Raw genomic sequence first — 15,654 nt, forward strand, 5'->3', positions numbered from 1 at the left:
TTTTTTTAAATGATTTTGAGTTTTGTTCCACATTGTTCTCCTACTCTACCCAGTATCTCCCATATAGATCCCCCTCTGAGTGACTGACAGTGGTGTTATTGTTGTTGTTATGTGCCATTAAGTCAGACCTGACTCATAGCGACCCCACCTTGGGTTGCCGGGGCAGTATCACTACAGAAGTAGATTGCCCCATCTTCCTTCTGAGGAGTGGCTGGTAGGTTTGAACCACCAGCCTTCTGGTTAGCAGTCAAGTGCCAAGCACCATCTAGTTCTTCTGGTCTCATAGTCATATAGGCTGAGGATCGCATGGACTAATTGTTTCTGTGAATCTTTGGTTTTCTTCATTCTTCTTTGCTCTGGATGAGGAGAGACCCATCATTGCATCTAGATGGCTCCTTGCAAGCTTTTGAGATCCTAGTTGCTACTCGCCAAAGCAGGAGGTAGAACAATGTTTTGTATAGTGTTATGCCAATTGAGCTTGATGTCCCCTGCGACTACAGTCCCAAGCCCACAGGTTCAACTACTTGCTCCTTCTGGGTAGCTGGCTGTGTGAGATGGGTATTTTTAAAAACTCAGTAAGCAATGGAAATATTCTAAATTAGATTATGCTAATGGTTGCATAGCTAAGCACATTACTAAAACACATCAAATCAGGCACTTAAAATGGGTAAATTTTATATACCTCAGTAAAATTGTTAAAAAAAAAAAAAAAAAAGAACCCAACAAGTTTTCTCTAAAATACTAAAAAAATTCAATCTCATCATCAGCTGACAATGATTCATCTTGATTTGTTAAGTATTGTATTAAGTAAACTACCATTATATTTCTAAATTCTGAAGATTTCTCAATATGGCATATATGCAGAAAAGGGAAGAATTATTTATGCCTTGGTCTGTTTTTCACATTAATACATACCACAATAAATCAGGATTTCAGAGACATCTTTCTTTTTAGATAAGAGATAATACCCACCCGAATAGTTACTGTGTGATTGGTGGAGGGTCTCAAGAGAGGCAGCCGGATTCCACACCTAGGCATTCTTCTCATCTCCTCAATAGGAGTTCCAAGCCATTTTTTATCTGGAGAAAGGTGAGGTGGAATGTATTTAGGGATCTTCCTTTCTGTCCTTTGATGTTTGATTTCACATTGTTCTTTTCTAAGGCCAAGACAAATGTATTCAATCACAAATTATTGTTTAAATTCCCATGGATATACAGATAGAAAACTTACCCAGAACTTTACTATTGAGTCAAGTTTTCTCTCTCTCCTCAGTTTTTTATTTTTATTTACAAGCTAAAGTAAACCATGTAGAGCTTATAGTAAAACACAAGAGCTCTAAAAGGAATTTCCAAACTCATGGAAATCACCTTCTGAAAAAAGGTACCATGTGAGAATATGGGTACAGCCTTATTAAGTTACAGTGCATAGTATCCACTGCAAATGCTGACTTGTCTTTCCAGTCTCTAGGCACTAATTTTAAAGAAGTGAACTTTCTCCCACATGCTAGAAAATGCTCAGAAATCATAATTCTGAAAAGAGGTTTTAAAATTCTGTATGGGATAATGGCAAAAATATAAGCTTTGGAATCAGACAAACTTGTTAAAATCCCAGTGTCACCACCTACAAGTTACATTATCTCAGCACACTCCTTAACCCAAATACAGGTTTTCTCATTTGTAAAGTGGGTACAATACCACCCATCTGGCAGAGTTGTCAAAATATCAGAGGAAAATATAATAGTCTATGAATGATCTAAGGAGCTCTGGTAGCATAGTGCCTAAAGTACTTGACTGCTAACCAGAAGGCTGGTGGTTCAAACCCACCAGCCACTCCTCGGAAGGAAGGCTGGGCAAACTACTTCTGTAGTGATACTGCCTTGGAAACCCAAGGAGGGGTCGCTATGAGTCGAGTCCGAATCGATGGCACATAACAACAACAACATGAATGGTCTATGAAGTGTCCGGCAAAATATATAGTTGCTATTAAAAATATGGAGTCTCTGGATGGTGCCAAGTTAAAGCACTTGACTACTAGTTAAAAGGCTGGCAGTACAGATCTACCCAGATGTGCCTTGGAAGACAACCCTGGCCATGTGCTTCTGAAAGGTGACAGCCTTGAAAACTCTATGGAGTTCTACCCTGCACATGAGTCACCATGAGTCAGAATCAACTTGACAACAACTAACAGCTATCAATGTAATATCTTCATGTTCTGATAATCTCATAAATTTAAGAAGCCATGAAACTAAGAGAATCTGATTTCCAATATTTTTTTTTACTTCTTGTTTTGTTTTGGCCTTTTTTAGAACTTAAAATTTTGAGTCTAGGTTTAAAATAGTACAGTTAAAACAAGAAACCCAAGTATCTCTTTGCTTCACTATAAACCATGACTTTGTTAAATCTTCTAATAAAATCATAAAATGAATTACACTATTGGAGAGATATATTCCTGATAGAAAAGCATTACCTTTTGTCCTCTGCTTTAGGCATTCTTGGAAAATGATCTGTGATTTTAGAATCCTTTTTTCCATGTTGCTTAGAATTTTTGCATTCTACATTCAGACTAGGAGTACCTCCAGGTAGTTTGGTATTTAAATCGTTTATTCCAGGGCGACTCTCTTCACTTTCAAACTGGAAGTGTAATCTTATTTCTCCTCCCTTTGTAGAATACCGTTTCCTAGGTTCAGTGTCAGTTTCTCTTGATTGAAACCTTGAAGGTTTATTTGCTGTTTGGGAGGAAGTGCCATCCTCCTGTTCATCAAAACCTGGACTCGTCTCTTCATCTGCTTCTGAGTCTTGACAACTATTTTTGGAATTATCCACATCCATTGGTGACTCAGGTTCACTTTCTTTCTCCAGTGAGGGAGAATTCCCTAGGCTACTTTCTTGTCGACTCAATTTGTTGCCATTTTTCAGTCCAGTACCAACATCCGCCGAGCCAACATCTGACAATGGACTCTCTGGCACATCTATCTCTTCTTGCTGACAACTTACACAGTCTGCCATAGCATGACAAGGCTTGCTGAACTTCTGGTTGCTTCTGGTTTCTCTAGCTAATTCATCTTCCATGGTCTGCTTTGCATTTCCAAGTTTTACTGGTGACAGAAATTGTTGATTATCTCTATTTTCTTCACTATCTGTGTCACTGTGGTCATCATTTTGGAGTGACTGATCAACATTAGCATTATTGAATTGCTCTGGTACCAGAGTTACTACCGGAGGCTCACTCTCCAAATGCTGCTCCGTATGTTTCCCTTCATTTTGCCACTTACACATAGTTGGAGTCTGTTGCTGGTTCAAATATTGTACACTTTTTTCAACAGGTGATTTAGCAAGATTTAACTGAGAAACATTTTCTAATTTTTCCATGTTATGTTGGTAAAAATTATGTTTTTGTATAGAACTCATCATGGATTCTGCTCTTGTATTGTTGTTTTCTTTACTACGCAAGCTGTAAGAGAATTAAAAAAACTAAAAACAATTTATGGTACAAGAATCACTGGCCCAACCACATCCCCATTATGTCCAGCAATAATTAAACTACATGTTTACTTAAGCACAAATCATGCCCATTCATAACTCCATGTCTTTGCACATGGGGCTATAATGACCTCCCCGCAACTGTGAGTCTGGCAAACACCTGCCCTTCTTCAAGTCTTAAACATCACTTACTTCTCTGTGTAGTCTTCCCTCAAGACCCACAGGTAAAGTCGATCATTTCTTCTCTATGCTAAATACTGCCATACCTTCTTCACACCTTTTTTGTTGCATGTATACTATTCAATAATAATGTATCTTTGTATCTGTCACCACTACACTGTAAGTATCTTGAAAACAGAGATACTTCTCTTTCATCTCTGTATCACAAGGTTACTGTAGAGTTTTTGGCACATAGGAGACTTTAAAAGTTTATTAATTACAAATTCAAAGAATGAATGAATATAGATGAATAAAATGGGCAAGTTAAGAAGAAAAAATAATATGAAGCAAAATAAAACATCCATATAGGACATTATTCATTTCTCTATATACAGGCATGATTCTATACCTTTCTGATTCAGCAGTCTTGATTCCTTTAGTGTCCATCCAAGTGGTAATAGTCTTTTGTTTGAAAACTGTAAAAAACAGTAATAATAATAATGTTTATGCATACATTCCTTCAAATAGAATATACCTATAGCATATGATGCATGCAAGGTATTATGCTAAGTTCTACGGGTTAAACAGAGATTAATCACACCCCTCAACACTCAGGCAATAGGGCAGAAACAAACACATAAATACATGTGGCATATGGTGGCAAGTGGCCAGCCCCTAAAAGCGTTGGTACAGTCTAAGGGAGAAGACTACAAGCTCTGGGATCAAGCCATTGGGATTCAGATCCTGGTTCTCCCACTCACTTCCATCTTGTGATAAGTCATTTCAAGCTTTCTATCTTGTGCATGGCTGGGAGGGTCCTAGATCTCAATTCCGGAATCACTACTCTAAATGTGATTTCCAACACATTTTGGTACCTCCTCTTGTCTCAGATACTAGTTAACCAGTACCACATTAGTCAAGTTACTTTATTTACCTGTAAAACATGCAAATTAGCAGTACCTGTCATGGGGTTATTGTGAGGTTTAAGTAATTCATGTAAAATGTTTAGGGTGCTAGCTAGTATATGAAAGGTATTCAGTTAAATATGTGTATTATTAAAAGAAGTCCTGGTAAGGAACCATGGTACTTTTCAGGGCAAGACTTTCTCTGTTCTAAGGGGACTGGAGCAAGTGAGGATAATTGGTAAGGTTTCTTGGAAGAGGTGATGTTTGAATTTTGCCTTGAAGAATAATCACACAGACAGAGAGAATATCATAAGCAAAAGTACCACTGGCAGGGAAATATAAAGAATTTTAAAAGAAAGCAACAGAAAATAAGGTTGAAAAGTCAGGTAGGACCATATCACAAAGGTCATTGAATTTCACAAGAAGAGGTACCAAAATGTGTTGGAAATCACATTTAGAGTAGTAATTCCAGAATTGAGATGTAGGAGCCTCCCAGCCATGTACAAGATAGATAGCTTGAAGAGCAAATCTGAGGGGCAAGAAAGAAGAGCCTACTGTCAGAAACCTGTGCCAAATCTATGAGCCTACACCAGTGGTTCCCAAACCATCTCAATCAACAGAATACTAATAAAGATCCCAGGGCCTCACCCTAGACCTACTGAACCAGAATCTATACATGTGCATTATGGCAGTATGTGGGGAGCTGGAATATATATTTTTTCAAGAAGTAATTTTGATGATCAACTAAGTTGGAGAACGACTGGCCAAGGACCAAAACGAGTCCCTGTGAGGATGGAGGGTAAAAATGGAAGAGTGAGAATAATTACAGACTTCATAATGATAGGAGAAGTTAAAGATGACACTAAGCTTAAGCTAAAGAGACCTGAAGGTTGGTGACAGCATTAAATAGAAGTCTAGAATACAGGAGAACTGGGTTTTGGGGGAAATATGATTAGGTCAGTTGTGAACATACTAATTTAAGGTGTCAAAGATATAACCAGACGAAAACAATACGCAGACAGTAGCAAAAGTAGAATTGATGGTTCAGGAGAGAAAAACGCAACATAAATCAGTGGAAGCCCCATTTCATCGGAGCATCAGAAATAAATGCTGTCAAAATTTAATATGTTGGATATGGATTAAATATATATAACATTTTTAAGGGAGCTCTGGTAGCATAGTGGCTAAGACACTTGCCTGCTAACCAGACGGCTGGCGGTTCAAACCCACCTGCCACTCCTCGGAAGGAAGGTTGGGCAATCCTACTTCCGTAGTGATACTGCCTCGGAAACCCAAGGAGGGGTCGCTATGAGTCGGGGCTGACTCGACGGCACATAACAACAACAACAACAACATTTTACCCACTGCCATTGAGTCAATTCCAACTCATAGTAACACCCATTGAGTTTCCAAGATGGTTAATCTTTACAGAAGCAGACTACCCCATCTTCCTGCCAGAGTGGCTGGTTGGTGGGTTTGCAAAGCCAACCTCTGGTTAGCAGCCAAATCTCTTAGGCACTGTGCCATCAGAGATCCTTTATATAACATTTTCAAAGAAAACAAAAAATCTTAAATATTCTCAACCGCTCTTCAAATTGCAATGAAAGAATTTAGCCATCTTCTCAAGTTATAGAATTGTTCTTATTTATCTATGTCTCCTCAAACACCAGAACACTCCTCAAAATAGATTCTGAGTCAAACATATAAAAATCAACAAGTTATTTATCACTGAGATGATGGCAAAAGTAAATTGCATTTCACATTTGAGGAGAATTATATACCAGAAATGTAGTCAAGTGCCATATAATTTATACCTTCCACAAAATACTCATATTCCGACTAATAATATTCTAACAAAACAATATTGAGGTTGACATTTCTTGTTGTTAAATACTACCAGTTTAGTGATTTTATTAAATTACTGCTTCTGCAGCAAACCAGCCTTCAAAGAAAAAACAGCTTTAGTCAAAAGGGTGTAAGAGGATGAACCGCTTGATTCTGAGACATTTTCTATAGTTGTAACTTCTCTATTTGGTTTCCTTGTATCAAACACAAGGAGTCCTGGTTGCAGGCATTAAACTGCGAACAGAAAGGTCAGTGATTCAGACCCACCAGCTACTCTGCAGGAGAAAGTTGTGGCAGTCTGCTTCCATAAATATTAAAAATTTGGAAATCCTATAAGGAGGTTCTATCATGTCCCCCCCCCCTTTTTTTAATGGGGTGGTTCTATTCCATCCTACAGGATCACCGTGAGTTGGAATTGACTTGATAGCAATGGGTTTTGGGTTTTATATTAAACCCAGCAAGTATAGTTCAGAAAACTCCTCAGTAAGTCAGAAATACACCAAAAATTTTATTTTTGAATCAGTTTAGAATTTAAAACGCATTTTCCTTCAAATGTAAGAATTAGGTACTATGCAATGGCTAGGTTCCTAACACAAGAAGCTAAAGAACTCAATGACTACATACAATGTTATTTCATAAAGAACTACAATGAATGTTCCAGTGCAGTTCAGGAAGAAGGCTCTCTCCTACAGCCCTGACACTGACAATTTGTTCTCTCTCTAGCTTCAGGCTACCTACTATGATGCCTGATGGCCAAAAAAGGGATGAAGGTGGAGAAGCAAGAGATGAGGTACTGATTTTCCTGCTAATAAAACATTTCTCAGTCCAAGGAGTCTTTCTTTCCTTCTGAGAGCCCCAGAGAAAGAATCATACTTCTCTTTCCAATACCACTATTCAGGCTCCCAAGGGCTTTCTTTCTCAGCGTATCATATACCTGTGTCAGAAATTTATCCCTCTTGGCCTTAAAATAAGCATAAAATCATGCAGAGGTTTCTTGGGGTTTCTTTAACTAGTAGTAACAACAGCAAACAAAAAGGGAGGCAATAGAAAGGGATGAAAAAGATGTAAGTCTAGAATCAAATAATCCTGGACTGAAATCTTACCAAGACACTTACTAGTACCACATTAGTCAAGTTACTCTATTTCTTTGAGCCTCTATTTTCTCACTAATATTATAGGGTTAACAAGATCACCTTCCAACCATTATATGAATTAATAAGAGAAAATATAAGTGTACAGACTCAAAAAGCAGACACTGAATGAACTAATTTCCACCCAATCTCTTTTCTCACTGAAATGAACAGTTCTCCAATTATATCCTGATTTCCCACCATTTACACATACTCTCATCAGTAACATCACCCAGTAACCAGAGTATGTCAATGAGCAAATAATTCAACTAAAGATACAGGCAAAAGGCACACATGAAGTAAAATTCACCTGCATTTCAAAGGTGCACCCCAACTCCACAGTCTCTTTCCTGCAGCAGCAGCAAGAGGAAAGAAGGGATGTGGTGAGACCAAAGAGCAATGGGGGTGGGGGTGGGGCAGCTTCAACATGAGGAAAAAGGTCTTAAGATGCTTTTAACTGTACTGAGGCTGAAAGATTGTTAAGGGGATGAGGGGCAAGCCAGCTCCAGCTCTGTCATCAATACCTGAGATCTAGACCATCCCTAGAGAGGGTAGGGAGGGAAACTCTAGGTAGTCATGACAGAAAAAGGAAGCTCCTATAGTCACATAACTGGGTTCGGAAACCCAAGGAGGGGTCACTATGAGTCAGGGCTGACTCAACGGTACATAACAACAACATCATAATGTGAATAGAATGTTAAGTTCTGGGAGCTCTGGTAGCACAGTGCCTAAGGCATTTGACTGCTAACCAGAAGGCTGGTGGTTCAAGTCCACCAGCCACTGCTTGGAAGGAAGGTTGGGCAATCTACTTCCATAGTGATACTGCCTCAGAAGCTAAGGAGGGGTCGCTATGAGTGGGGTCCGACTCGACAGCACGTAACAACAACTACAGATTTCAATTAATACAAGAAATATACCCAGGAAGATAAATCATACAAAATTTAAAGATGCTGAATAAATATCCATTTACCTACCTCACTTATTTCTCCTAGATAACCATTTATCCTTTTCTTTCTTTTTTCCAAAAAAAGTATCAAGTTCATAAAAGAACTCCAAAATAGAAAACAATACTTTCTGATGTAAATTTAGACTTTGAAGATTCTGTTAATTGGTGTCCTGTACCAGGTATACAGAAAGCATTTACACATGTGAAATACAACCCAAGTATTATGTAATTTGGTTCTGCTTGCACAGAAAACTCAAGAACCAAGTGAAAACTGACTATACTCCCATAACTAACTCTTCCTCGATATGCAAATAAAATTAAGGAGACTACAAACTGCATGATTTCGTAAGTCAGATACAGTGCCTGGTGGTTGTCCTCAGTTTCTTCTCTCCTTCATTCCTCTGAAATCTAAACTTAAATGAGATTATAATCTTGTAAGAAATATCACTTATATCTAAATCTTGTATCTTTCCCTTCCTTTCCATGGTCAAAACAGCACCATCATTAAAGAATAGGTATATCACGACTAGGAGCTCTGGTAGTGTACTGCCTAACGCACTTGACTGCTAACCAGAAGGCTGGCAGTTCAAATCCACCAGCCAGTCCTCGGAAGGAAGGTGGGGCAATCTACTTCTGTAGTGATACTGCCTCGGAAATCCAAGGAGGGGCCACTGAGTCAGGTCTGACTGGATGGCACATAACAACAGTATATCACTACTGTTGTTGTTCTTTTGTGCGTGGAGTTGGACCCGACTTATAGTGACCCCTCCTTGGGTTTCCGAGGCAGTATCACTACAGAAGTAGATTGCCCCATCTTCCTTCCCAGGAGTGGCTGGTGGGTTTGAACCACCAGCCTTCTGGTTAGCAGTCAAGTACCTTAGCCACTATGCTACCTGAGCTCCCATATCACTACTAGATAACTATATTTGTTTCCTATACCTGGTCCTCCCTGCCTACAGTCTTAAACCAATGTTTTATAAATTACAAATGACTGGAACTTTTCAAATTAAATAATACAAACAATGGAAGAACACATCACACTTGTTGTCATGTGCCACTGAGTTGTAAAAGTATTATCTCATAAAATGTTTGTTTCAGTTATAAATATAATTGACTAACAAGTTATTTATATATGTTACTCTGTGAATTGCTATCAGAAAAGTCCAAAAGCTAATGCCTAAACCATTCTTCCTAAAATATTAATCAAATGGTAGTAGTTCCCTGCTTAAAAGCTCTTCAATGGCCTCCCATACCAAGAATAAAGATAAGCTCCTTAAAAGGGCAATCAAGTTTGTCTATGATCCCACCTTCTCAGCCTCATCTGACCCTCTATCATGCTATGCTCCTATGCTCTAGTCTACCAACACTTACACATGCTGTCCTCTCTGCCTCTATAATTCTTCCTTTCCTTGATTTATTCAGCAAATCCTGCTCAACTCTTAGGTCTGCTACTCACTGCCTCTAAGTCCTGAGAGACCTAAGTGTACACCACTTTCCAGAGGACTGCATGATGTCTGCCCAGCTTCTTACACTGCTGAGTGATACATCCTTACTGAAATGCTCACGTCTCTGCATGACAGGCCAGGCTTTCCTACCTCTCTGGTAGCTTCTCTTCTGTTTACCCTTGCTGTTGTTGTTGTTATGTGCCATCAGTCGGACCCAACTCATAGCAACCCCTCCTGGGGTTTCTGAGGCAGTATCACTACAGAAATAGATTGCCCCCATCTTCCTTCTGAGGAGTGGCTGGTGGGTTTGAACCGTCAGCCTTCTGGTTAGCAGTCAAATGCCTTAGGCACTACACTACCAGAGCTCCTGTTTAATCTTAAATGCTGGTATTCCTAAAGGTTCTATACTAGGTCACCTTTACTACTTCTCTCTACATGCTTTATATGATCTAATCTACTACCATACTGTCAGTCATCATGTTATGCCAAGAACTCACCAATCTATATCCTTATCTCCAGCACATATAAAATTCATCTTCTGAGGTACATACAAATCCATATATCCTATTCTCTCCTGAATTCAAGACCCACATCCAAGTCTAAGCCACCAGTATATCCTGCAGAGTAAACTCTTTAACTAGTTTTGCCCTTCCACTTCTGATCTCTTTCAATCTGTTCTTGATTTTCTACACACCAACCACAGGGACCTCCTCAGCGCCCCCGCATGTGCACGCACGTGCGCGCGCGCGCACACACACACACACACACACACACACACAAAAAGCTGCCCAAGTCACTCCCCTATCTAAAACCCTTTAATGGCTTTTCATTACTTTTAGGGATAAAGTTCAAAATCCTTAGTGAGGTCCAGCATGAGCTGGCCTTTGCAGCTCCATCTCTCAACTACTCGTTCATTTTAAATACCAAACTCCTGGAACACTTTCCTACTTCATTCAGCTTCTCTCCCTTCATCTAGCTAACTAACTCCTACTAATTCTGTAAGCCTCACAATAGCACTCAATCTTCTGAGAGACTATCTTTGATCCTACAGACTAAGTTAGGTACTCCTTAACTCTTACTATAATAATCAGTCTTTCGTGTATCAGAGAATCCATTACTCATTATTTATTAACCTATGTAACTTTTGATAAATTTTAGGGTCTAAAGACAAAGGTCAACCTCCTCTTGTTCAATAATGTACACAGTAGCTAATACCATGCTAGCAAAGATCTACAGCTCTGCAACCCAGGATCTAAATGAGTGAAGCTACAACATTTTCCTATCTATAGACTGAAATGCACTGTTGTATCACATACACAATCAGACCTCCTTGACTACTAAGGCAATTGCTCAACCAAACCTGAAAAATGCAAACAAGTGGAGTCTCCTGACATTTTACACCCTATGAATAACTGTTCATCAGAGTTCCTCACACTTTCAATCTCACCGAGGAAAATATGGTCCCATTCTCCCACTAAGTTGTCTTGTTGGCTCAGCAAGAGGATCTCAGAGTGCACATAAGTCCAGAAAGGTGTGACTGTAGCCCGAGTTCGCACACAGAGATCAAAAAGAGGTTTGGGCTAGGGTGAAGGACAAAGACTTTTACTTCCCCACGTACCAAGCGAGGTGGCGCTGCCTCTGTGCGGTCCCGCCCGCCCGGGGACGCAGCCTGGAGAGGACGGTGGGACCCTGAATTGCACCGAAGCGTCCTTGGAGTCGAGGACGCGCCCCTGCCTGCCGGGGAAATTCCGTGCGTCCGAGGTGGCTGGCGGAGAAGTTGCAGCGGCGCCCCAGCGGGGTCGCTTGGTGCAAGGCTCACAGCCGGGGCCCGCGCTCATGCTGGGTCCCGCAGCACACAGTCCCCGGGCCGGCCCGGGCAGAGAGCCTCATTCACTAACCCTGAGAGGGTCGGACTGCGCCTCCTTCTTGGCGCCTCCCCGCACCATTCCCTCTCTGCCACTGCCTGTGTCTGCAGCTGCTGCTCCGCAGGCCTCCCACGCCGGACCCTAGCCAGTCGCCTGCCTTCCCCGCTCCACGGAAACCCCACCTGCCTCAGGATGCGCCGCTTTGACTGCCTTCGTTCACTTTCCCACCACCGGAAAGCTGCCGTAAGGCGCCTTCGGCTTCCGGGGCATGCACTGTCGTAAAGCGGAAGTATGGGACTTAAACGGGTGCCGTGCCCCGGAAGGTCAGCGTGTGAAGGAGCTCGTAACCTGGGTCTCCCTGCCGTTTTTAAGTAGCAACGGCCAAGCAGACGACCCGGCCTGAGGGGCTGCGGGAAGCAGACCGGCAGGGAGCTACGAGACTATGGAGGGAGGCGGTGGAAGCGGCAACAAAACCACAGGGGGCTTGGCTGGCTTTTTTGGAGCGGGCGGGGCAGGTTACTCGCACGCGGATTTGGCCGGAGTTCCCCGTAAGTATCGGGCCTAGTCTGCGAACGTTTCTGACTGGTTCTTGCGTCGTCATTGAATATATGATGTCCCCTAGTTTTCTTTCTTTCTTTTTTTGTTTTGCTGTCATTCGAAAGCCTCAATCCAGTAATGAGATTAGGGTGTCAGTGCAGCCGCTGTTTTAAGATAGAAAAAGTTTGGGGGGCCTTGAGATGCTTTCTGAGGTTGACCCGGTCTCAGGAGATGCAGCGTTTATTCTTCCGTTTATTTTCCAGTCTCATACCTTTTGTTTTCTCACACACATTCCTTGTGTTTGGGACCTTGTGCTTGAGCCTGTGTTAAAGGAGAGTCCACGTCTCCAAGTAAATGCATCCTGTTTGTCAGTGATAGTTAACTTATTAATATAAAGTTATGTATTCTAAATCCGAAAGTACCCGTTAGGGCAAAACATTCAACAATAAAGTATATAGGAGAGAAAGAAATATCATCTGGGGTATATCAGGAACATCCAGAGAAGCTAAAAAGTGAGCTGAACTTGAAAAGTTACTTGTAGGCATGAAGAAAAAAAGCCAATTAAGGATTCCAGGAAGGGAAATATGCAGAATCAAGGGTATAAATATCCTGGCTGTGTCCTATCCTCAATCCTAGGAATATGTATTCCAGGTATTTGGGACTTTAAAGCTATATGTATGTATGACTGAATACATTTAAGTTGAAGTTATAGATAGTACGAAGTTGGTGAAGGACAAGCCCTTTGAAAAAGTGTTTTCTTTTTTTGAGAATATTTGTAGTACACCCACTCCTCACTGACATGGTTATTAGGTTCCAAAGATCATTATGCAGAAGTGGATGTTACGGGAACGTGGAAGATGACCACATCAGATCACACAATGGAGGATGATTACATCATTACACAACTGCTAAATCACTGAGAATCCTGGCCCAGCCATGTTGACACAGAACCTTAACTATCCCAGGCAACATTACTGTCACTCAGCATCTTGGTATTCGTTACTACCAGATATATGTTAATGTAGTTCAATAATAGATTTTTTTTTACTGTTGTCATAAATGCAAAATGTCAGATAATGAGATAGTCGATAGGCGAGGAGTAGGTATATACCTCTATACTCTTGATGCTCAAGAACAATGAAAAGCTTTTTTATAGCCATAGTGTCAGCTTATGCCAAAACTTGGTCTAGAACATGGAAGTCTTAGGAGCCTGAGTTTCAGAGTATAAAGGACACTACTTAAATATGACAAGGTATTGTTACATTAATTTGATTTAAGATTTGAAGATAATTTGAGGGGCTAGAGGATGAGTGTTATTCATTGAGCACCTACAGTGTGCCAAGAGCCTTTTTGGGTTTCCAGTTTTAAACAAAAAAGATGGTTCCTTCTTTTATGAAGCTTATATCCTACTGAGGTGAGCCAAGTAACATAAGCTAAAAACAGTTAGTGATAAGTGCTATGAGGGAAACAACAAAGGATTCTGAGATGGTGACAGAGCTGGAGGAAGGAAGCATTTTAGAATAATTGATCAGGGAAAGCCACTCAGGAGAGTAAACATTTGCACTGTGACCTGAATACATTGCAAATGTCTGAAAGGCAGATATACCAGAGAAAATGACTGGTACAAAATGCCTTGAAAAGTAACAGCATTAGGCCAGTATGTCTGTGAAGTTTTAAGAAAGTTAGAGTAGATAATGTGATCACAGAGGCAGGGAATGGCAGCCAAAGTAGAGATTTGTGAGCCATGGTAAGGAATTTGGATTTGGTTATATGTGTAGAGGGAAACCATTAGAGCTGATTGCCTTTGCTTAAAAACCACTCCTGTTGCTGTATAGAATGTAAATTGAAGGGGCAGGAAGAAGTAAAGAATCCAGTTAGGTAGGAGACTTTAGTCAGGTTGAGACTTGACAGTTGGACTAGGGTGATGGCCATGGAGATGATGGTAAGTATCACTATTAAAGATATACAATAAAATCTGCAAAAACTGGAATGTGTGTAAGGCAGAAACCTTTAGAGAAGGAAAAATCAAATATTTTCCACTAATAGGAACAACAGAAAAATGGTAAGGCTGCACCCTGTCAATGGCAGAAAACTTGTGAGACCTGGAAAACAAGGCAGTCTCATCGAGTTTCAGCTCTCACAGATTTTATTATATATTCAAAGTAGAATTACAGGACTTTCAGTTGATGAAAAGACAAGAGTCATGAGTAATACATGGAATTGTGAACAATCCATTGAAGTACAGAAGGGTCCAAAGATTAAATTTAAAATGTGGGGAACTTAGTTTTCCTCAATATGTTTTTCTCTCTTCAAAATTAGTGGAATTTAGGTCTTGCCCTCTGAAACTTTGAGTTCTTTTGCCCCAACTTCCATACTTAATGATAATGACCAAAGACTTTACCTTGGCTTGGTGAATCAAGGCAGCAGCTATCAACATTAAGATCTAAGGGAACTGCCTTTAAATATTTGACACAATACATACACAGTCAGAAACCCAACCCAACCACTGATTTTTCATGGAATTGATTTCTGTCATCAATCTTATTTTGCAATTTGTATGATGGCCAAGCATTCTTTAAGCAAAGTAGAGAGTAGTTAGCCTTATAACAGACTTGAGCTATGCTTTGTGCTACTTTGGTATTTGATTTGTGTTACTACTATCAATATCTTCTTGGTATTAGAGCCTGAGCCACCAATGCAAGACCTGGTTTGAGACTGAGGGTCCTAGAGGCGGCAGGCCCAAAACTGCCCCACCAAAAAAGCCAAACCCACTCATTACCATTGAGTTGATTCTGACTCTTGGTGACCCCATGTGTTAACAGAGAACTGTTCCAAAGAGTATTCTTGGAGAGTTCCGGCAAGATGGTGGACTAGGCAGAAGGACTGCACAGACCCTCTTCAACAAAGACAAGGGAAACCAATTGACACAGACACAGAAGATAATCTTGGACCCCTGAGCCTTGAAGGGAAGGATACAGAAGTAGACTAAACCGCAACTAGCAGAAGAATTTGCATGAAAATACCAAAAAAGGAGACATACGGAGCTGCGGTCTGGCAGGGATCTGAACGCCCCTGACGGCACAAACGGCTTGGACATTCCTGAGTGGTGGTAGGACCTAAAAATTAACCTAAAAATCACCCTGCTAGCCAGGGACTGCATGGACTGTGCACGGTGGCTGGGGAACAAATAGAGAAGGTGAAGAGAAAGGTGGGCTGAGCTGTGGACTTTTGCCGGTCTGGAGGACGCTGCCATTTTGAAGGTTTAAAAGGCGGCTTGACTATTTTGTATATTTAAAGAGACAGTGCTCTAGCAGATTCCTGTGGTTGTAGGATTAAGAATTAA

General features: G+C 40.7%; 2 protein-coding genes across 2 annotated transcripts in view; one reads left to right on the forward strand and one right to left on the reverse strand.

The window, feature by feature from the left end:
• Positions 1-11,747, reverse strand: part of PARG (poly(ADP-ribose) glycohydrolase) — a 219,830-nt gene extending 208,083 nt beyond the window's left edge. The window contains exons 1-4 of the mRNA XM_007938616.2: positions 11,528-11,747; positions 4,048-4,114; positions 2,467-3,450; positions 973-1,156 (exon numbers count right to left, since the gene is read on the reverse strand). Coding sequence (XP_007936807.1) covers positions 973-1,156; positions 2,467-3,450; positions 4,048-4,114; positions 11,528-11,747 — 1,455 coding nt within the window. The remainder of the gene's footprint in view (positions 1-972; positions 1,157-2,466; positions 3,451-4,047; positions 4,115-11,527) is intronic.
• Positions 11,748-12,216: 469 nt separating this feature from the next.
• The window catches only part of LOC103195148 (mitochondrial import inner membrane translocase subunit Tim23), a 42,248-nt gene continuing 38,810 nt past the window's right edge, over positions 12,217-15,654 (forward strand). The window contains exon 1 of the mRNA XM_007938621.2: positions 12,217-12,322. Within this exon, the coding sequence (XP_007936812.1) occupies positions 12,217-12,322 (106 nt within the window). The remainder of the gene's footprint in view (positions 12,323-15,654) is intronic.

Source organism: Orycteropus afer, unplaced genomic scaffold, assembly GCF_000298275.1.
Source record: "Orycteropus afer afer isolate SDZICR_OR568_19922 unplaced genomic scaffold, OryAfe1.0 scaffold00052, whole genome shotgun sequence".
NCBI classification, from domain to species: domain Eukaryota; kingdom Metazoa; phylum Chordata; class Mammalia; order Tubulidentata; family Orycteropodidae; genus Orycteropus; species Orycteropus afer.